Here is a 23,605-nt window from a genome sequence, read left to right as displayed (position 1 = left end):
CTTCTTAGGGCAAGGTCGTCATTTCCACACTATCCATATGATCCAGGTGTCACCAGACCTGACTCAAACGAAGCCCAGCACACACTGAAACACATCCTTCAAATCTGCTTCTGCCTTCCCTCTTCCCCTGCCCTTAACTTTTCTCCAGGTGACACCCTCCAAGCTTTGTAGCCTTTGTAGCCCGCCCCATTCACCTCCGCCTTCCTAAGCCCATCCCATTCCCATCACCATGCCCTTAAGTAGAGTGTGCTGAGGCCTCTGTCTTGAGCGCCCTCTCCCTCTCCCATCTCGTGGCCTGTTTTTCCTGTGCCCCCATGAAGCTTCGCTTCCTCTCACGCCGCCTCCGGAAGCCCACCGGGATAGCCACTCTGTACTCCAACGGTACTGGCACTTTCTCCCTCAAAGCCGGGAGGCTGCATGTCCGTCTCCTCCAAGACAAGCACTGTGATCCCTCATACCTGGGAGCCCAGCGCTTAGCACAACCAGTGAAAGATTGGTAACGCAGTCAGTGCAGGGTTTTCTTTTTTAGTGTAAGAAATCTCCTCTACGGGCACATAAGTAAGCTCCTGGCGGGTGGAGCCCTCACCCTCTGGGTCCTTGGCAGGGCCCGAGCACGGCTGGTCTGGGTGAAGGCCTGCGGCCCGAACGCGTGAACCGGAAGGATGACGGGGCACGCACACGTGGGAGGAGGGTGGGCAGGGAGGCAGACTGCGCTACTCACGCTGTTCCTCCCACTCGCGCTCCTCGCTCTCGCTGGCGTGGCTCTGCAGCTGGGCCTGCTTCAGGGTCCAGTAGAGCTCCTTTGCCCTCTGCTCTTCCTGGAGGCGAATCTGCTCCTCTCCTCGCTTCCTCTCCTCTTCCTCTTTCCTCTAAGACATAATGGGGACAGAACGACGTTAAGTCACCAGAGAGAAGTGCTGCCGTGGCCCTGGGGCGGGGCTGTGCTGTCGCGGGGTGTGGTGGGCCAGTGCTGGCTCAGGTGAGGTCTCTGACGCAGGAGATGACCATGGGCAGGCCTGATCGGGGCTGTGGTAAGGATCAGACAGGTTAAAATGGGGGGAACAGGGATGCCTGGGTGGCTCAGCTGGTTAAACTACCGGCTCTTGGTTTCAGCTCAGGTCCTGATCTCAGGGTCATGCTATCAGCCCTGTGTTGTTGGGCTCCACACTCAGTGGGGGTTTGCTTGAGATTCTCTCCCTCTCCCCCTCTGCCCCTCCCGCTTAAACTAAATAAATGAATCTTTAAAGAAAATACACGAGAAATAACTTGTAGACTCCAAAGCTTCCTGTAAAGATAAGAGGACACTGGGCCATCCTTGGCCACACTTGCCTTCTGGGGGAGAGGGAGGGCAGGTACCACTCCTTCTGGAGGCCAGTTAAGCAGGCTATGATCATGTCTTAACCTTCTGTCTGGATAAGATATTTCCAAGACAAATAAATAAAATCTTTTAAAAAGGGGAGGCACCTGGGTGACTCAGTGGGCTAAGGCTCTGCCTTCGGCTCAGGTCATGATCTCAGGGTCCTGGGATCGAGCCCCACAGTGGGCTCTCTGTTCATCGGGGAGCCTATCCGCCCCCCCACCTCCCTCTCTGCCTACTTGTGATCTCTGTCAAATAAATAAATAAAATCTTAAAAAAAAAAAAAAAAGATATTTCCAAGACAAGCAGGTTCGGGGGGGCCCACGTCTCCAACTGTCCCACTTTGAAGTTCCAGAAAGGCTGTGTGTGTGCATGTGTGTGTGTGTGTGTGTGTTTCCCTCTACTTTTGTTCACATCAGAGTAACCCCACAGGGGTCAGATGTGCATTATATGCCAAAGGCTCATTTTCAACACCAACAATTCTCCAGACCACTTCACTCCAAACCACTCCACCTCACCCAGCCCCAGAGGCCATCACTCTCGATTATTTCAGCTGTCCCTCATGTGGTGACATCTCTGAATCACGCACGAAACATTTTACCCATTCTAGACACTACTGCCTTTCTTCTTCGGTACATGAGTACGTGGCAATTATGTTTGGCTCGTGGGTACACGCCCAGACTTTTCCTCTCTTCACTCTTACCCCGTCAACATCACAATTTGCCGTGAAATCAATAATTGGTATAAATATGGTTCACTGCACCAATTATAAGAAGTACATTTTGTAACTTCCTACAAACTTCCTACATTTTGTAACTTGTATCTCTGAAACACAGGTATGTCTCATGACTTGCAAGTTGCCTTTTTAATTGGCAATGGTTTCTTCTTTCTTCTTAAATAATGATTAATAAATCAATACTTAATAAGGCATCTTATATTCAGTAAAATATGGTAGTATGACGGCTTTTTCTTTCTTGACTTTATAATTGTTTTATCCTGAAGTTGCATATTGAATTCTTCCAACTTCTCTAAGATTTACTGTAAATCTTTCCCTGTATTTAGTATTATAACAGGTAAGCTGCAGTTAGCTTTTTTCAAGTGTCCCCACCGTCCCCAGATGCCAACCTTCTTTCTTCTCCCATCTCTTGTTACCTGGGCCTCCTGCCCATCCAGCCACCAGAGGACTCATTTCTCAGCCCTCCCCGAGTTGAAGCTCTTATTTCTTTGTTCCAGGGATTTTTTGTTTTTTGTTTTTTTTTGGGGGGGGGGCAGGCCATTTCATCATTTTGCAAAAGCATAGCTAGCAGGACTTCTCAGGTAGGGACACCTGAGTGTCAGAAAGTGTCAGAGAGACACTCTCTAAGTCTTGTCTAAAAACATCTATATGATTCCTTCAGATAGAACCACTAGTTTGAGGGCACCTCGGTGGCTCAGTGGGTTAAGCTTCTGCCTTCAGCTCAGATCATGATCTCAGGGTCCTGGGATTGAGCCCCATGTTGAGCTCTGTGCTCAGCAGGGAGCCTGCTTCCCCCCCACCCCAACCCACCCCCATCTCTACCTGCCTCTCTGCCTACTTGTGGTCTCTCTCTGTCGAATAAATAAATAAAATCTTTAAAACAAACAAACAAACACTAATTTGGCTGAGCATAGAATTTAATTAAAAATCACTTTCCTAAAGCAGAATTTGGAAGACTTTGCTTCCTAGCATCCAATCCTACCACTCGGATTTTCAATCTTCTGCATGAGCTATTAAGTTTTCTCTTTATCGCTGATATTCTGAACATTGTTCAATGATGGGCCTTGGCGGGGATTTTCCTTCATCGATTGTGCTGGGCGCTCAAGAAGCTTTCTGCCCCAAGTCTCAGATCTTTCCAGTTTAATACACTTTGGCTTAGAATTTCTTAGGTAACTTCTTCTCCTCTCATTGTTTTTCTTTCTAGAATTCCTGTTTGTCAAATGCTGGACTCCGTGACTTGGTCCTCTAGGGGGCTCAGCACTTCTCTCTTACTTTCTCTCTCCTGCCTTGGCTCTTCTACTTCCTGACTGATTCACTGATTTTATTGTCTAAACCTACGGTTACATTTTTCACTGCAGCATCGCATTTATAATTCCCAAGCCCTCCTTCTTCTTTGCTTGCTCCTTTTTGCTTCACTGCCCCCTGTCCTGGTTTCGAGAGTGTAATGTTCCGTCTCCGAGGATTTTAGAGCTTTCTCCCCCCACCCCATGTTCTGATTTACATCTATTTCCTCTGTTTGGGGCTTTTCTCTTCCCATCAAAGTATGTTATATGTGTTGCCTGTCATTGGTGTTGGAGGCTTTCTTCCAATGTCTGATGTCTCCTGGAGGTCCATATTCAAGCAGAAAATAACTATCCGAATGAGACTCAAGAGTGTGTAGACAGGACTTCCGTGGGAGGGGAATGGATGACTGGATGAGGAATCAGCTATTTCACTAAGGCAAATACTCAGTACTCCCGTCCTTTGTCTGAGATAATTCCGTCTCTTCTCCTCTGTCCTCCTTCGGTGGAGTCTGAGCAGCAGCCTTCCGAAGTCTGTGGGGAAGGCAGGCAGCAGGCAGGAACCCTTAGTTTGTGCCCCACATTACATAGGAACACCATGTTTGAAATGCTTTCTTTGTAAGCATCCCCCACAGGTGTCTCCCAGGAGGGGGCCCCAGAAAGTCCCCCTGGGATTGGCAGCAGTGGTCACCAGGTAAGCTACCCAAAGGCCAGACCACTTCCCGCATGAGCCTTAGTCTCTTGTTTCTCCTCCTTGGGTGCTCTCTGACCCTCTCCTTCATGAAAGTGGTTAACCACATGCCCCCGGGAGCTCCAGGACTCCTATTTAAGGAACCATCCTGGAGTCCAGTGGCCAGTCCACAGTTCCAGGGGCGTGGCTTAGCAAGCCAATGAACCCTGCCAGCCGGACCATATTTTTATCTCAGCATTGCATGAGACTGGGTGACCAGAAAAGACCTAACAGCCTGATTTCATGCAGCTCAAATTGCTAATTCGTGCTAAACAAGGACACCATGCAAAAATACTTGCTGGCCCTGTGCATCCCAGAGACAACCTAAGCTGCAGATCCGACTGCTGTGGCTACTCATTGGTAAAACGAAGATCTTTCCTTAATCCTCCTGTTTCCCATCTGCCCCTTGCCTGCTCTCTCCACTCGGCCTGACACACTGAGCTCTGAGCCTCTGCCCACTCCCCATCTCCTCTTCAGAGAGAAGGATCCAGTAGCCTGGGAGAAATGGGTAAAAGTGGCGACGTGAGAGTCCAGCCATTCCACGGAGAAACTGGTCGCCAACCTGAGCTCTCAGCTTCACAGTCCCTGGTGCCCCCAGGTCCCAAGCCCATGGGAACCCAGGCTAAGCCAGCTCCCCCCTGCCCCCGTCCTGCAGGCACCGCACTTGAACCCTTCACCATTCTGTCTTCCAGCCTCCAAACCTCGGCAAGCATTTTCTTATCTGTTCCTGCTTCTCGTTTTCTTTCTCCTGGTGCTTGGAACTTTTTCAGTCCTTTGCTACTATTTAAATGGATCAACAAGAATCTGGTGGGGAGGAGGTAACTGAGTTTTTAATCCTTCATTTAGTAAAAAAGACAATTTTTTTTGTTTCTTCCAAAACAATATAGATTAAGGATTTTCTTCTAATTCAACAATCAATTTTTTAGTCCAAAAGAATAGGCAAAATTCCCACTTCCTAATGAGTCGCTCTCAAGAGCTGGGCATGAGGACAAGAGAAGGTGAATGGCTTCATGTGGTCAGTCACCAAATACTTCCAGGGCACACAGAGGCTCAGGCCTGTGCTGGGCTCTGGGGACACAGCAGTGGCCAAGACACACGCAGGCCCCACCTGGTGCTTGCCTTTCCAGAGGTGAGACACACCAGACAAATAATCATCAGGAAATACCAGAAAATAATAACCAGTGTGCACAGAATTAAAACAGGGGAAAGGACAGAGAGAACTTAGAAGGCCACTTTCGGCTGAGTGACCAGAAGTCCTCTCAGAAGGGTCGATGTGATCTGACAACTGACCAGTAAGGAAGAACGCCAGTAAGTGAGTATCGGGGAGAAGAAATTTCCACACAGAGAAAACCACAAGTACGATGGACCCGGCATTGTAAATGGGCTTGGCATGTTTGAGTACAGAATCACCCACTGTGGTTGGAAGAAGAAAAGTCAAAGCTCTATATTGGATGAGTTCGATGCCGTCTGACATCCCCGAGGCCTGCCATTAGCACAGGGATGCATGAGCCTGGGGCTGAAGGGCAAGTTCAGCTGAAGATACGGCTCAGAAGTCATCTGTATGGGGATGATGTTTCTCAGCCACAGGACCTAATGCTATCACTGAGAGAAAGAATGCAGAGCCAGAGGAAACCACCAGAAATAAGGTACGGTAAATAAAGTGGAGCATAGGGAATATAGTCAATAAAACTGTAATAATGTTGTAGGGGGATAGACGGTGGGTGACTGCAATCACCGTGGTGAGCATGGTGTAATACAGAGAATTGTTGAGCCACTAAGTTGCACACCCGAAACGCATATAAGGCTGTATGTCAATTACACTTCAACAATAACAATAAAGACAGCGAGAGAACAACCAGAGTGTCTTGGGCCACTCCATCATTTAAAAGTCGAGAGAAAGAGCCGGAGCCAGGAAAGGAGGCGGAGAAGGAAGGCCAACAGATAAGCTAAAAACCCAGAAAGGGTGGTATCCACTGGGGAAGCCAAGAAAAAGACTGTTTCAAGAAAAAGGGAGTGGTACACTGAGCTGCCGGCCCCAAGAGTCACAGAAGATAAGGACAGAGAAGAAACAAGGGACAAGGTCGTGGCCTCAGGACGTGAAGGGTGACTACCCAGAAGGGTGGAGGGGCAGCCAACCAGGAGGCGTGGAGGAGGGAGTGGAAATGATGGCAGACAGGCCTCTGGGGACATCTTCATTTTTTTTTTTTAAGATTTTATTTATTTATTTGACAGGCAGATCACAAGTAGGCAGAGAGGCAGGCATGGGGGCGGGGGAAGCAGACTCCCTGCCTATCAGAGAGCCCGATGCGGGGCCGGATCCCAGGACCCTGGGATCATGACCTGAGCCGAAGGCAGAGGCTTTAACCCACTGAGCCACCCAGGTGCCCTGGGGACATCTTCTGAAGACAGGAGCAGAGATAGGGAGCAGCAGGTGGAGGGGAACGTGGGGTCAGGAAGGACATGGGCTCAGATGGATAATGCTAGCGCTGAGAGTTGGTGACAGATGCAAAATTGGAACCAAAGTCCATGTGACTCCAAAGCAGAAGTTTTAGCCTGAAGCCATGAAAAAAAGCTCACCTTTGGCAATCACCAGCATCTCAGCAGAGCAAAAAACTCGCCCCACCCTGGCCCAGCACCGCAGTGTATACAGCGGGTTTCCCATGCCCGCCGCCTCCCCCTCAGCTCCCTCATCTCCGACCCAGGTTGTCACATCGCCCAATACATGGGGCACCAACCAAGACAGCGCCTACCCTGACTCTTCAGAGCTGGCACCTGCCCAGGGTGGGTCTTCCAGGAAGGAGCAGGTCTCAGGGAAAATACCACCAGCCAAGGCCTGTCAGAGCCATAGGGACTTCAACCCCCAGTCCTACTTTCCGGTACAGAGGAGGAGTATACTGGCTTGCTCAGGCTGCCACAGACCAGGAGGCTGAAACCACAGACATGTATGAGCTACGGAGGCCGTAACTATAGAGGCAGGGTGGGTTTCTTCTGAGGCTTCTCTCTTTGCTTTGTAGATAGACCTTCCTCTCCCCATGTCTCACATATCCCGTCCTCTGTGTATACACGTCTGTGTCCGAATTTCCTCTTCTTCTAAAGACACCAGTCATGCTGAATCAGGGCCCACCATGAAGACCTCTTCTTAACTTATGACATTTCTAAAGACCTTACTGCCACATACACTTAGATTCTGAGGTGGTGGAGGTTAGGTCTTTAACATAGAAATTTGCGGGTGACACGGTTCAGCCCATCACAGGGAGACGCCACCCCAGAGAAGGGTCATGACTAACACTTGGCATAATGCTCTCCAAGTTCATCCGTGTTGTCAGAAATGGCATGGTGTCCTTCTTTATTAAGACTGAATAACATTCATTTCATATATTATATATAATACATAATATATATACATACATCATAATATATACATTACATTATGTGTGTATATACACACACACACACAATGTACACACACCAGTTTATTTATCCGTTCACTGGTCACCAGACACTTGGGTTGTGTTTGGCAAACAGATACAAAGTTACAGTTATGCAGGACGAATACATTCCGGATTTTTTTTTTTTAAAGATTTTATTTATTTATTTGACAGACGGAGATCACAAGGAGGTAGAGAGGCAGGCAGAGAGAGAGGAGGAAGCAGGCTCCCTGCGGAGCAGAGAGCCCGATGCGGGGCTCGATCCCAGGACCCTCAGATCGTGACCTAAGCCGAAGGCAGAGGCTTTAACCCATTGAGCCACCCAGGCGCCCCCATTCTGGATTTTCTGCATGGTGCCTGTAGTTAATATTGTACTGTGTACTCAAAATTTGCTAAAGGAATGGATCTTAAGTGTTCCTGCCACACACAAATAAGGTCACTAGGTAAGGTGACAGATGTGCTCATTATCTTGATTATGGTCAACATTTTGCCATGTCTACATATACTAAAACATTGTACACCTTCAATATTTACAATTTTTATTTGGAAATTGTAGCTCAGTAAAGTTGGGGGGGGGACTACCTACGAATAAATAAATCAATAAATGGCAGAATCACACTGTTCACTCAATCCTCTTTGGAGAGTGAATAGCACGCTGGGAGCCAGGAGCCTGCCGCCTCCTCCATCTCTGAGGAAAATAACCAGCCACTTACTGTGACAAAGACAAGCTGCTCACAGGGCCGGGGACAACAAAAGAAAACATTTTGCAGCTGCAGATAAAGAGCATTGCATCTTTCCCTCCAGGGCTTGCTGAAATGCCTCACCCCTCACAGCTGAAATTGCCTGGAAAAACTTGTGCTGCGGTCCTCTCAGAATCTTCTGGCTCCTCTGCGAGCCCTGATGAAAAGTCCATCTTTAAGTGTGGTCGCCACAGGCCAACGCCGCGACGCGGCAGATCGGCAAACACTCCCTTCTCCTACCTCAGGACTCGATGCCCTTTTCTGGCAGGCCCAAAGCCCTGGGAGCCGGCTGCCTTATTCAATCCCCTTCTCCTGATAAGCCATTGGTAACATCACAACGCGGGAGCCCACGCCTCACCCCTGCGGAAACTGTCACAGAGACAGATGCTTTTCTGGAAGGCACAGTCATTTGTGTTGTGCTAGGGAGCAAGAATTCCTGTCCCCTTCAAGGGTCCTTTTAGCTGGACCAAGAATCAGATGGACGGGAGTCAGATTCACCGGAGAAAATCAGACGTCATAGTGTACGTACGAGGAAAGCACGCAGGTACGGAAGACCGTCGGGCAAAAGGAGGGCTATGTGTCATCCTGAGCTTCGGAGACGGGGAGTAGGCATCTGGGATTTCAAAAGAAAGGAATGCAATTCACAGGGCACTAAAGAGAAGAGCCGGTGTTTGGGAATTTGATGTTTACTGGGCCATACAGCTGGGTCACTCGGATCAAACGTATCTCTGTTAATAACCCCCATTCTGGAAAAGATGCCCCGTTTAGATTCTTCTATATAGTTAGAGGGTGGGGCAATAGTGTCCTGGATCTCCCAGGGTTTCAACTGCCTTCAGCTCGAAATAGCCTACAGGGCTAAGTGGCACTTTCTGGAGGCAGAAGGGCTGTCCCGAGCCCCTTCACTTGCTCCTCTGGCCCGAATAATACCATCTCGCTTTTCGAGATGATGTACCCAAGAAGGCAGGGCCATGCCTGTGTCTGTCATTCTCCCACCGACAGCCCCTCGCACGGGGGCCAGCAGAGAGCAGGAACTCCGAAACACTGACTGGAGGAGTGAAGGAACTAACGAACAAAAAGAGGTTAACAGGGTTTGTGATGACCGTGAGAGGGGAAGGGTAAATGGCATCTTGTTGTCTTGCTGATACCAGCCTCATCCAAGAGAAACTGAGATCAAGCCTCCCATTCTCAAGAAAAAACTGAAAAGGGCAACTTGTCCCCGCCACTGATAATCCTATTGGAAATTAGGTAGGGATTGTTTCTATTGTCGTACAAAATGTCCTGAAGGGCCAAGAGGAACTCCAGCCTTAACAGAGGAAAAAACAAAAAGAGAATGAGTGGCCTTGAATGGGAAATGGTGCAAAATCAGAGTACAATGTAAATTGCATCAACCGTGTATGCTCTTTATCAGCCGCCCAGGGAAGGGCGGGAGACTAAGACAGAGGGAGAGAGCAGGAGCCTTATCGTCAGTGTTCTGTGGTCTTAAGTGAAGGCAGAAGCAGCCAAAAGCAGTCTGAAGAGTTAAGAAAGCAGAGAAAATATGCAAATTCTGTCTGGCCTCGGGATCCCCTTTCTTTCTACAGGAACACTTTCATAGGCATGTAAATTGCATTCAAAAGGCACCAGACACAACAGAATGGTTTTTAAAAACAGGTTTCAACTGTCTGTATCTTCTATTTTGAAGTTCCCTCTTTAACCTTACACAAGATTCTGGAATTCCCACCCCCCCATCTCAAAGGAATTCTCACTCTTATCTTTCCTATGACGAGAATTCACAGAACCTGCCTGCATCCTGGACATAGGCAGCCCGTGCCCCCTCCACCAGCCGCCCTCCCGTCCAGCTTCCCCCCTCCTCCAACCTCCACCCCAATATCTGCTTCTGGTGGCACAAAACACGAAACCCTGGGCCCAGCTAGCACATTCTCTGCCCCTCAAGCCTACCCCCTCTTCCCAGCTCACCTCTGCACCGGGTAGCCCTCCTCCCTACTCCTCAGCCTGAGTTCAGGTGCCTTTGCTCTTCCGCTCCCTCATCCCAGCATCTAATTGACACCAAGCCCTGCTGATTTTGCCTCCCCTGTTTCTCTGTGTCCATCCCCTTGAATCTCGCCATCATCAGACTCCTCAGTGACCACTGTGATGACTGCAACAATCCCCTCACTGGCCCCTGCCTCCCCCAACGCATTCCTCACTGGAATCACACCGGGGCCACCATCAGTCATTCCCATAGAGGTGGCTCGACCCATGTCCCTCTGTATCCAGATCCTCACAGCGATGCTCTGCCCACAGACAACCATATGCCCCTTGATCATAGCATCCAAGGGCCCCACAGCCTACCTTGCCAGGTTCCTGTCTGGCTTCCCCCATCATGTGCTCTTTTCCCTCCCCGCACCAGACCAGTCACCATTCCACGGATCTCCTGTCTATTTCCAGCTCTGCTCACACCCAGCCTCCTTTAGGGGGGGGCAGCTGTAGTCTCCCGGGCGTGCTGGGGGCTCAGGGGTGCCCACAGAGTTGTCTCTCTCTCCCCCCCCCCAGCACCCTGTAAGCTTGTAGAGAGTAAGGAGTTCATGACTATGACACCACCACCCCCCCCCCCACAAACAACCTGCACTTAAGTTTTCAGGAAAAGGGGGGGAAAATGTATGAAATTAAATGAACTTTGTTCATGCATCCCCGCATGCAAGACTCCCATCCGGCTAGAATCTTGATGTTGAAAGACACAATGAAAATTATCCGAGCCAATCTCTAGTTCAATGCATAAATCGCTTTGACCGAGGTGTTCCCATTATCTATTACCAGGCAACAAACTCCCAGAAAGCATAATGTCTTAAAACAACAACCATTATATTTGCTTGTGGTCCTGTAGGTTAATAATTCGTCCAGAGCTTGGTGGGTGGCCCTTCTGCTCCACATGGTTACATCTGAGGTCAATCACTTAATTAGGGTCATTCACCAGAAGAACCAAGATTTCACTCATGTGTCTGGTGCCTCGGTGTCCTCCACACAGCCCCCTTCTCTCTGCCTGGCTTGCCCGGGTTTCCTTACAGAGCAGTAGTCGAAGGCTGTAGGGTTTCTCAGGGGGGCAGCTTCCAAAAGGGAGCATTTCAAGAGGGCCAGAAGCTGCCAATCTCCGTTAGCCTGTCCTCAAAAGTTACACTGAGTCATTCCGGTTGCACCCTACAGATCAAAGCTAGTCACAAAGCCAGAGCAGACTCAAGGGAAGGGAAATAAATATGTCTCAAAGAGAGAAGTGACAAAGAATTTGCCACCAGCCATATTTAGTCCACCACAGAAGCTTCTCAGGTCTTGTGTCAGCCCATGCTAAAACAGCACCTGGGATGAAGAGTTCATGACCCTGCAAGGGCAGCCCATTTCCAGAGAATATCCCAGCACATAAACCTGGACCTGCCCACCCCCAAGTCCATGAGCTGATGTTCCTAGCAGACACTGCCCTGAGGAGCCCCACCCGGACCTCACAGATGCTACTCACATGTCTGAGGTTCCTCAAAATACAGACACACCAAATCAGGCTCACTATGAGTACTCAAGTTTGAACGTTCACAGGTAGCTAATTAATTTTTAAAACAAAACAAAGATAGGGGCACCTGGGTGGCTCGGTGGGTTAAGGCCTCTGCCTTCAGCTCAGGTCATGATCTCAGGGTCCTGGGATCGAGCCCCGCATCGGGCTCTCTGCTCAACGTGGAGCCTTCTTCCCTTCCTCTCTCTCTGCCTGCCTCTCTGCCTGCTTGTGATCTCTGTCTGTCAAGTAAATGAATAAAATCTTAAAAAAAAAAAAAAGATATAATTACCATAGCCTTCCTTATAAATAACACCCAAAGCCCGCATTTGGGTCCCTTGGTGAACCTCATAGCTTTTCTGAGCTCTACATGAACCCCGACATGGAGCGCCCCACAATTTATCATCTCTCTCACCAAGGTCCTCAAGGAGATCATCAGTCAGAAAATCTCTGGGAATTCAACCCCTCTGTAATCTCCTTGTGGACTGAGCCCCAGAACACCAGCTCCACGAAGCCACCTTCCCAGCCTCTGGGACTCAGCTCACCTCTGGGGCGGAGGGAGGCCAGAGATTAGCAAGAGATTATGTAACTCTTGCTCTTAGCGATACATAGAAAGTATTGCTTGCCTTCTCCAGCAGGCTTAAATAATCGGACGCAAAATCCAACCGTATTAAGTAAACACCTCTCCACTATGGATTGAGTGGATTTTTATACTACTATGGAATTACTGTTCATTTCAGCAGGTGTGACAATGATTGTTGTGGCTCCACAGGGAGAAGTCCTCGGTCTTGGGAGATGCACAATGAAGTACATACGGTTTGATCGGGAGTCAGCAATCTCCAGATCCACCCTCTGTCTATCGTTTACAATAAAGTCTTATGCGGGCTTCCGGGTGACTCGGTAAAGCATCTGCCTTTGGCTCAGGTCATGATCCCGGGCTCCTGGGATCCAGCCTCTTCTTCTCCCTCTCTCCCTGCTCTTCCCCACCCCCCTCATGCGGGCTCGCTCGCTCTCTCTCGCTCTCTCTCTCTCTCTGTGTCAAGTAAATTTTTAAAATCTTAAAAAAAAAAAGTCTTATTAAAAGACAGCCACACCCATTTGCTCACATATTGTCTGCAGCTGCTTTTTGTGCTACGATGGCCTGATTGAGTAGTTGTGACAGAGTTTGGCTGACAAAACCTAGAATATTAACTATCTGGACCTTTACAGAAAAGAGTTTGGTAAGCCCTGGGCTAGAGTCTACGATATCTACAGCTTCCTTTCAAATTGCTTAACAAAACAATGTAGCAGTCACGACAGAAATATATATGTGTGTATGTGTGTGTATATGTCCATGTGTGTACAGATAGATGCAGATCTAGAGGAGGGGAGAAAAGAGACAATGCAAATGTGACAAGATGTTAATAACTGGTGAATTTCATGGAAACTCTACGAATACGTTTTTTTCAATTTTGCTGCAAATTTGAAATTACTTTAAAAAAAAGGTTTGGAGAGTAACTATTGCTTCCCTTAAAAACTCAAGAGAGGGGATACGACTGAAGATGGCGGAGAAGTAGCAGCCTGAGACTACATCAGGTAGCAGAAGATCAGCTCGATAGCTTATCTAAACATTGCAAACACCTACAAATCCAACGGGAGAGTGAAGAGAAGAAGAACAGCAACTCTAGAAACAGAAAATCAACCACTTTCTGAAAGAACCTGTTTTTATCCCCTTTCTCCCCCCCACAATTTGGGGTCTCTTCTGATTTGGTTACAGCGCATTTTTCCGGGGTCTTTGCCACCCTTTTAGTAGTTTATTTGCTCCTTCATATCCTCTTATCTGGACAAAATGACAAGGCGGAAAAAATCACCACAAACAAAAGAACAAGAGACAGTACCGAAGGCTAGGGACCTAATCAACACAGACATGGGTAATATGTCAGATCAAGAGTTCAGAATGATGATTCTGAACATTCTAGCCGGGCTCGAAAAAGGCATGGAAGATATTAGAGAAACCCTCTCTGGAGATATTAAAGCCCTTTCTGGAGAAATTAAAGAACTAAAATCTAACCAAGTTGAAATCAAAAAAGCTATTAATGAGGTGCAATCAAAAATGGAGGCTCTCACTGCTAGGATAAATGAGGCAGAAGAAAGAATTAGTGATATAGAAGACCAAATGACAGAGAATAAGGAAGCCGAGCAAAAGAGGGACAAACAGCTACTGGAACATGAGGGGAGAATTCGAGAGATAAGTGACACCATAAGACGAAACAACATTAGAATAATTGGGATTCCAGAAGAAGAAGAAACAGAGAGGGGAGCAGAAGGTCTATTGGAGAGAATCATTGGAGAGAATTTCCCTAATATGGCAAAGGGAACAAGCATCAAAATCCAGGAGATGCAGAGAACCCCCCTCAAAGTCAACAAGAATAGGTCCACACCCCGTCACCTAATAGTAAAATTTACAAGTCTTAGTGACAAAGAGAAAATCCTGAAAGCAGCCCGAGAAAAGAAGTCTGTAACATACAATGGTAAAAATATTAAATTGGCGGCAGACTTATCCACAGAGACCTGGCAGGCCAGAAAGAGCTGGCATGATATATTCAGAGCACTCAACAAGAAAAACATGCAGCCAAGAATACTCTATCCAGCTAGGCTATCATTGAAAATAGAAGGAGAGATCAAAAGCTTCCAGGACAAACAAAAACTGAAAGAATTTGCAAACACCAAACCAGCTCTACAGGAAATATTGAAAGGGGTCCTCTAAGCAAAGAGAGAGCCTAAAAGTAGTAGATCAGAAAGGTACAGAGACAATATACAGTAACAGTCACCTTACAGGCTAATAATGGCACTAAATTCATATCTCTTAATAGTTACCCTGAATGTTAATGGGCTAAATGCCCCAATCAAAAGACACAGGGTATCAGAATGGATAAAAAAACAAAACCCATCAGTATGTTGCCTACAAGAAACTCATTTTAGACGCGAAGACACCTCCAGATTTAAAGTGAGGGGGTGGAAAACAATTTACCATGCTAATGGGCATCAGAAGAAAGCTGGGGTGGCAATCCTTATATCAGATCAATTAGATTTTAAGCCAAAGACTATAATAAGAGATGAGGAAGGACACTATATCCTACTCAAAGGGTCTGTCCAACAAGAAGATCTAACAATTTTAAATATCTATGCCCCTAACGTGGGAGCAGCCAACTATATAAACCAATTAATAACAAAATTAAAGAAACACATCAATAATAATACAATAATAGTAGGGGACTTGAACACTCCCCTCACTGAAATGGACAGATCATCCAAGCAAAAGATCAACAAGGAAATAAAGGCCTTAAATGACACACTGGACCAGATGGACATCACAGATATATTCAGAACATTTCATCCCAAAGCAACAGAATACACATTCTTCTCTAGTGCACATGGAACCTTCTCCAGAATAGATCACATCCTGGGTCACAAATCAGGTCTCAACCGGTATCAAAAGATTAGGATTATTCCCTGCATATTTTCAGACCACAATGCTCTGAAGCTAGAACACAATCACAAGAAGAAAGCTGGAAGGAACCTAAATACATGGAGACTAAACAGCATCCTTCTAAAGAATGAATGGGTTAACCAGGAAATTAAAGAAGAATTGAAAAAATTCATGGAAACAAATGATAATGAAAACACAACAGTTCAAAATCTGTGGGACACAGCAAAGGCAGTCTTGAGAGGAAAATACATAGCGGTACAAGCCTTTCTCAAGAAACAAGAAAGGTCTCAAGTACACAACCTAACCCTACGCGTAAAGGAGCTGGAGAAAGAACAAGAAAGAAACCCTAAACCCAGCAGGAGAAGAGAAATCATAAAGATCAGAGCAGAAATCAATGAAATAGAAACCAAAAAAACAATAGAAAAAATCAATGAAACTAGGAGCTGGTTCTTTGAAAGAATCAATAAGATTGATAAACCCCTGGCCAGACTCATCAAAAAGAAAAGAGAAAGGACCCAAATCAATAAAATCATGAATGAAAGAGGAGAGATCACACCTAACACCAAAGAAATACAGACAATTATAAGAACATACTATGAGCAACTCTACGCCAACAAATTGGACAATCTGGAAGAAATGGATACATTCCTAGAGACATATAAACTACCACAACTGAACCAGGAAGAAATAGAAAACCTGAACAGGCCCATAACCAGTAAGGAGATTGAAACAGTCATCAAAAATCTCCAAACAAACAAAAGCCCAGGGCCAGACGGCTTCCCAGGGGAATTCTACCAAACATTTAAAGAAGAACTAATTCCTATTCTCCTGAAACTGTTCCAAAAAATAGAAATGGAAGGAAAACTTCCAAACTAATTTTATGAGGCCAGCATCACCTTGATCCCAAAACCAGACAAGGATCCCACCAAAAAAGAGAACTACAGACCAATATCCTTGATGAACACAGACGCAAAAATTCTTGCCAAAATACTAGCCAATAGGATTCAACAGTACATTAAAAGGATTATTCACCATGATCAAGTGGGATTTATTCCAGGGCTGCAGGGTTGGTTCAACATCCGCAAATCAATCAATGTGATAGAACACATTAATAAAAGAAAGAACAAGAACCATATGATACTCTCAATAGATGCTGAAAAAGCATTTGACAAAGTACAGCATCCCTTCCTGATCAAAACTCTTCAAAGTGTAGGGATAGAGGGCACATACCTCAATATTATCAAAGCCATCTATGAAAAACCCACCGCAAATATCATTCTCAATGGAGAAAAACTGAAAGCTTTTCCGTTAAGGTCAGGAACACGGCAGGGATGTCCATTATCACCACTGCTATTTAACATAGTACTAGAAGTCCTAGCCTCAGCAATCAGACAACAAAAAGAAATTAAAGGCATCCAAATTGGTAAAGAAGAAGTCAAACTATCACTCTTCGCAGATGATATGATACTATATGTGGAAAACCCAAAAGACTCCACTCCAAAACTGCTAGAACTTGTACAGGAATTCAGTAAAGTGTCAGGATATAAAATCAATGCACAGAAATCAGTTGCATTTCTGTACACCAACAACAAGACTGAAGAAAGAGAAATTAAGGAGTCAATCCCATTTACAATTGTACCCAAAACTATGAGATACCTAGGAATAAACCTAACCAAAGAGACTAAGAATCTATACACAGAAAATTATAAAGTACTCATGAAAGAAATTGAGGAAGACACAAAAAAATGGAAAAATGTTCCATGCTCCTGGATTGGAAGAATAAATATTGTGAAAATGTCTATGCTACCTAAAGCAATCTACACATTTAATGCAATCCCTATCAAAATACCATCCATTTTTTTCAAAGAAATGGAACAAATAATCCTAAAATTTATATGGAACCAGAAAAGACCTCGAATAGCCAAAGGAATATTGAAGAACAAAGCCAAAGTTGGTGGCATCACAATTCCGGACTTCAAGCTCTATTACAAAGCTGTCATCATCAAGACAGCATGGTACTGGCACAAAAACAGACACATAGATCAGTGGAACAGAATAGAGAGCCCAGAAATCGACCCTCAACTCTATGGTCAACTAATCTTCGACAAAGCAGGAAAGAATGTCCAATGGAAAAAAGATAGCCTCTTCAATAAATGGTGCTGGGAAAATTGGACAGCCACATGCAGAAAAATGAAATTGGACCACTTCCTTACACCACACACGAAAATAGACTCCAAATGGATGAAGGACCTCAATGTGAGAAAGGAATCCATCAAAATCCTTGAGGAGAATGCAGGCAGCAACCTCTTTGACCTCAGCCGTAGCAACATCTTCCTAGGAACAACGGCAAAGGCAAGGGAAGCAAGGGCAAAAATGAACTATTGGGATTTCATCAAGATCAAAAGCTTTTGCACACCAAAGGAAACAGTTAACAAAACCAAAAGACAACTGACAGAATGGGAGAAGATATTTGCAAACGACATATCAGATAAAGGGCTAGTATCCAAAATCTATAAGGAACTTAGCAAACTCAACACCCAAAGAACAAACAATCCAATCAAGAAATGGGCAGAGGACATGAACAGACATTTCTGCAAAGAAGACATCCAGATGGCCAACAGACACATGAAAAAGTGCTCCACGTCACTCGGCATCAGGGAAATACAAATCAAAACCACAATGAGATATCACCTCACACCAGTCAGAATGGCTAAAATTAACAAGTCAGGAAATGACAGATGCTGGCGAGGATGTGGAGAAAGGGGAACCCTCCTCCACTGTTGGTGGGAATGCAAGCTGGTGCAACCACTCTGGAAAACAGCATGGAGGTTCCTCAAAATGTTGAAAATAGAACTACCCTATGACCCAGCAATTGCACTACTGGGTATTTACCCTAAAGATACAAACGTAGTGATCCGAAGGGGCACGTGTACCCGAATGTTTATAGCAGCAATGTCTACAATAGCCAGACTATGGAAAGAACCTAGATGTCCATCAACAGATGAATGGATAAAGAAGATGTGGTATATATACACAATGGAATACTATGCAGCCATCAAAAGAAATGAAATCTTGCCATTTGCGACGACGTGGATGGAAGTAGAGCGTATCATGCTTAGTGAAATAAGTCAATCGGAGAAAGACAACTATCATATGATCTCCCTGATATGAGGACATGGAGAAGTAACATGGGGGGGCAGGGGGATAGGAGAAGAATAAATGAAACAAGATGGGATTGGGAGGGAGACAAACCATAAATGACTCTTAATCTCACAAAACAAACTGGGGGTTGCTGGGGGGAGGTGGGATTGGGAGAGGGGGAGCGGGCTATGGACATTGGGGAGGGGAGGCGAACCATAAGAGACTATGGACTCTGAAAAACAACCTGAGGGTTTTGAAGGGTCAGGGGTGGGAGGTTGGGGCAACCTGAGGGTTTTGAAGGGTCAGGGGTGGGAGGTTGGGGGAACAGGTGGTGGGTAATGGGGAGGGCACGTTTTGCATGGAGCACTGGGTGTTGTGCAAAAAGAATGAATACTGTTACGCTGAAAAAATAAATAAAATGGGAAAAAAAATAAATAAATAAATAAATAAATAAATAAAATAAAATCTTAAAAAAAAAAACTCAAGAGAATCGTGTGTGTGTGTGTGTGTGTGTGTGTGTATAAAATCCTCAAGGGAAAATTAATTAAGATCAATAACAATATAAATATGTAACCAGCAATTACACAGGTTTTAAGAACAATCTTATTCACAATCACAGTAAAAAATATTAAACCTACGGTTTAACAAGAGATGTAGAACATTTAAGTAAAACAATAAATTTTACCAAAGTCCAAAATATGAAAGCACAACATTACATATAAGTTATTGTGAATGTTTGGGATTGGGTGACCCAGGCATTTACAGGTGTTTTAAAAACAAACAAACAAACAAACAACAACAAAAATCACTTTACCAAAGACAAAAAGAAGTTTTGAGTAACTGGGAAACCATACCATATCCTGAACAAGACTGAATGGTTTAGTATTGGAAAAAATGTCCGTCCTCCACAAATACATCTGTAAGGCTGATGTAATTCCAATTAAAATCACTGTGTGGTATGTGTGTGTTTGTTTGTGGGAGGAAGATAGTGATGTAAGGATTCAAATGTATCTTGAGTAGAATTTTAAAAAAGGGGTAGAATCAGCCAAGGACATCTTGAAAATGAAGAGCAATGATAGGTTCTTACCTTAGCAGTTGTTAAAACTTATTTTATTTATTTTTTTGAAGATTTTATTTATTTATTTATTTGGCAGAGAGAAACACAGCGAGAGAAAGAGCACAAGCAGGGGGACCAGAGGAGGGAGAAGCAGGTTTCCCGCTGAGCAGGGAGCCCGATGCAGGGCTCAGTCCCAGGACCCTGGGATCGTGACCTGAGCGGAAGGCAGACGCTTAACAACTGAGCCACCCAGGAGCCCCCAAACTCATTTTAAATGCTATGGTCATTAAATAAGCAAATCTGGCTCAGGAAAAATCAAGGTAGAAAAATCCATGAAGAGATCCAAAGGTGTGTAAGAAGAATCGAGGCAGCAAGTGCAATGAGAGGGGAGAGGAGAGATCATATAGTAAACGACGATGGCACGATGTGCTGACCATGTGGATGGAAAAGAAGTGAGAAATAAAGTCACGAACGATATATATAACATGACTATCACCTTGTAGTGGCACAGATCTTTCTTAGCATGAAACAAATCTTTTTTTTAAAACCTTGATGTAGCTGGCTAATAAAATTTTAATCTTCTGTACACCTGAAAGCACTACAACCAAAATTAAGAAAAAAACAATCCTGAGAGGCCCCTGGGTGGCTCAGTCTGTTGAGCATCTGACTCATGATTTCAGTTCAGGTCATGATCTCAGGGTTGTGAGATGGAGCCCCGCCTGGGGCTCTGCCCTGGGTGTGGAGGTTGCTTAAGATTCTCTCTCCCTCTCTCTCTCTCTCTGCCCTTCCCCCTGCTTTCTCTCTCTCTTTCAAAAAAAAAAAATCCTCTGAGAAAAATAATTTGCAACATAAATGATCTTAAGGGGCCACTGTTCTCATTGTCTAATCGTTATAAGAAAAAGTATTATTAAAACGTTTAAATGTTCAGGGCGCCTGGGTGGCTCAGTGGGTTAAGCCTCTGCCTTCGGCTCAGGTCATGGTCTTGGGGTCCTGGGATCAAGCCTCACATGGGGCTCCCTGCCCGGCAGGAAGCCTGCTTCCCCCTCTCTCTCCACCTGCCTGCCATGAATATACATTTCATAAAATAATATGATTGTTGGGATTCGACATGATTCTTATTTTCTTCTTTTCACGTATATGTATTTTCTGAGTTCTCCCCCCCAATTTATTATTCCTATAGAAAAAAATAAATTGTAAAATAGGAACCAGAAAAATAATTTTTTCTTCAGTCAACCTAAGCTTCTTACCAGAGAACAATGTAAATAAAGCTCTTTTACTAGGTCCTAACATTCCCAGAATGAGTACAAATGCAAGGTTCCCAACAACTCCCTATCCAGGGCCAGAAAATGTGCATTTTTCATCTCCTTGAATCCTCCAAACATCTCAAGATGGGGCTGTTGTTACCCTAATATTATAAACAAGAAAGTGAAGGCTAAGAGAAGCTCAGTAAGCTTTCCAAGGTCACACAGGACTAACCAGGAGAATTAGAACTGGATCCCAGTTTGGTCTGACCACAAACTTAGCACTTTCTGGGTCCCTTTCCAAGCCCCTTGGGTTATGAGACCGAAGGTCTGAGTTCTGATCCTGCTTCCATCCCCTCCCACACGATGTCCTTGGCAAAACTCTTCCTCAGTCTAACACTTAGTTTCCCATCCATCCAATGAGAAGTGGATTGACTCAAATGGGGGGTTACATTCCTCCCTGCTCAGACATGCGAGATTGCTGTTCCCATAAAGCACTCAGTACCAACCAAGAGATGGGCACCAGTAGCCTGGGAGCTGGCGCTGGTGGCCGCACACAGATGCCCCACATGCTGACTCACCTTGAACTCCTCACGGATGCGTTCCTCCAGGACTTTGGCAGCCTTCCGGTCCTCCATCTCCACTTTCCACTTCTCCGCCAGGATCCGGGCTTTCTCATTGGCCAGAGCATCCCGAAACTTCTTGGTGATTTCTGCCTCTTTCTGTCTCCTTGCAAGAGAACACCAGCAGGTATGAGCTCAGGTAGGAAACTGAAGGACCACATAACCACAGGACTTCAAATAAAAACCAGGAGCAATTTGTCTTGGTCTATCAGAATGCCAAAACTCAATGCTGGCAAAGTTGTGGGAAAATAGTCACTGTCCTGTAGGGTAGTGTAAATCAACGGAATTGTTCTGGAAGCCGGGGGGCGGGGGGGACGACTCAGAAATCCTTTTTCATTCAAGATCACAAAGGTGTGGATAGAAGAGGTTCATCAGAGGATTCCTACAACATAACAATTGGCGGACAACCTAAATGTCCATCCACAAGATCATCAAGTTGGGTCTCTCATGTAATAGGATACCATATAGTAATCTTAAATAACATTGTGAATCTATATTAATCAATTTATCAATGTGTTGCCTAAATGCTCACCATAGTTATCTTAGGTGGTGGGTGTTGAGTTGTTGTTACAATTTTACAATTAAAATACTGTCATTAAAAGCTGTGGGGTGGAAATGTTGGAGTCAACTTCATATGGATCTCCAAGTTGGGCAAAAAAAAAAAAGAGTTAAAAGTTGTTTATGAAAGAAGTCTGACTCCAAATCTCACCAGGGATTGGGTGCGTAATGCAGCTAAAAGGAAGAGGAACAGGCAGACGACAATGATGAATCCAAATTCCTCTACTGTACCATCTGTATTATCTCAGTGAACCCAAATTACGTCCAGATGGAAAGGATGTTATGCCCACACCACAGATGTGAAAACCGAGACTCCAGATCAGCTCACTATTCCCTGGGGGAGCCAGGATCTGAGCCTGCAAGATCTACCTGATGAAGACTCTGATCTTTGGTCCCTAATCTTAGCTGAGCGCAACAGGGTCAGCCTGCTGTCTGGGATCTGCCCCCTTCCACCCACAGCCTATGGTCCTTCAGCTGGGACCCAGCCCGGGCTCCATGTTCAGACCCCACCCAACACCCATCTGCACCTCTCACCAGAGCTCCTCGGCCTCCCTCTGGGCCTGCAGCCGTGCCCTCTCTGCAATCAGCTCCTCTGAGATCTCTTCGTAGGGCTTGTCCCCGGGACCTTCTCCCATGATCCAGACCCAGACGTCACCATCCGCCCCCAGGAGCCACTGGATGTGCTTGTCGCTCGCTGCCTCACAGCGGAAGGAGGAATGAGGAAGGAAGAAGAAACAGGTCTGAGTTATAATCAGTCCAGGAGGAGCTAGGTTGGCCAATGGTGCACAATGCTGTCTCTACACAACGTTGTCTCTACACAATGTTGTCATCTACAAAAAGCCTCCCAGAGAGATATCAGCCTGAGTGCAGGTCCACTTCCACCTTTCCTTCCCACTCTCTCCAGGGAGCAACACAGTCGCCAAGTCAGCCCGCTAAAGCAGGTGCCCAAGGCTGGAACTGGGGTCGGCGGCTGAGAGCCTCTGAGATCTTCAGCTCACAGAACAGCAGGAGAGAATGCGTCCGTCTGTCTGTCCATGCCTTCACTCTCTCCCTCCCTCCTGTCCACTGGCTGGAAACAAGGAATTGGAGACAGTGTTGCAAGATACAGAGCCTAGGCCCCTGACCCACAGCAACCTGTAACATGAGCAAGAAATAAACTGCTTCCCTATTAAGCCACTGAGATTGCTCAGTTCACCTGTTGCAACAGATTCCATTGATCACCATGACTAAAATGGAAACTGATCCCCGAAGCCGGAGGTGCAGGAACAGAAATATCAACTATGTGTCGTTGCCTTAGCAGGGAGGTGAAATTCCTCAGCAGACAGAAGGAATGGCTAGGGGTCCATGTTAACACAAGAGCAAAACATCTGATAAAATCAGCAGTCGCTGTAACTGGAAAGGCAGACCCTCATGCCTTCCAAACCTGCCACTCTAAGGCAAGAGATGGGTGAACAGGATGTTGGTGGTGCATGTTGCTGGCCAGCAGCTGTGTTCAGCAAGGTGTTAAGAGAAAGAAACGAGTTCCAGAAAGAATTGAGTGCTTTGCAAGTAAAAATGAAAGGGAATAGAGAGTACACAGCAATCTGGGACTTTGTAGGATTGGAAAAAACCACCTCCTTCAAGGGCCCAAAGTACAAGAGAGGGGATTTTTTAAAGGTTGCCATGACAGAGTCCAGTAGAACTTGTAAGGTAAAGAAAGTGACCAAGGGCACAGAACACTGTGGTGTCCGT

The 23,605-nt window shown here is 45.8% G+C and overlaps 1 protein-coding gene across 2 annotated transcripts in view; it reads right to left on the bottom strand.

The window, feature by feature from the left end:
- The window catches only part of SH2D4B (SH2 domain containing 4B), an 84,818-nt gene that overhangs the window by 41,727 nt on the left and 19,486 nt on the right, over positions 1–23,605 (bottom strand). For both annotated transcript variants that reach the window (XM_046027852.1, XM_046027853.1), the window contains exons 2-4: positions 22,409–22,564; positions 21,275–21,422; positions 722–869 (exon numbers count right to left, since the gene is read on the bottom strand). In XM_046027852.1, coding sequence (XP_045883808.1) covers positions 722–869; positions 21,275–21,422; positions 22,409–22,564 — 452 coding nt within the window. The remainder of the gene's footprint in view (positions 1–721; positions 870–21,274; positions 21,423–22,408; positions 22,565–23,605) is intronic.

The sequence above is a fragment of the Meles meles genome, chromosome 13 (assembly GCF_922984935.1).
Source record: "Meles meles chromosome 13, mMelMel3.1 paternal haplotype, whole genome shotgun sequence".
NCBI classification, from domain to species: domain Eukaryota; kingdom Metazoa; phylum Chordata; class Mammalia; order Carnivora; family Mustelidae; genus Meles; species Meles meles.
This window is presented reverse-complemented; position numbering and strand designations above follow the sequence as displayed.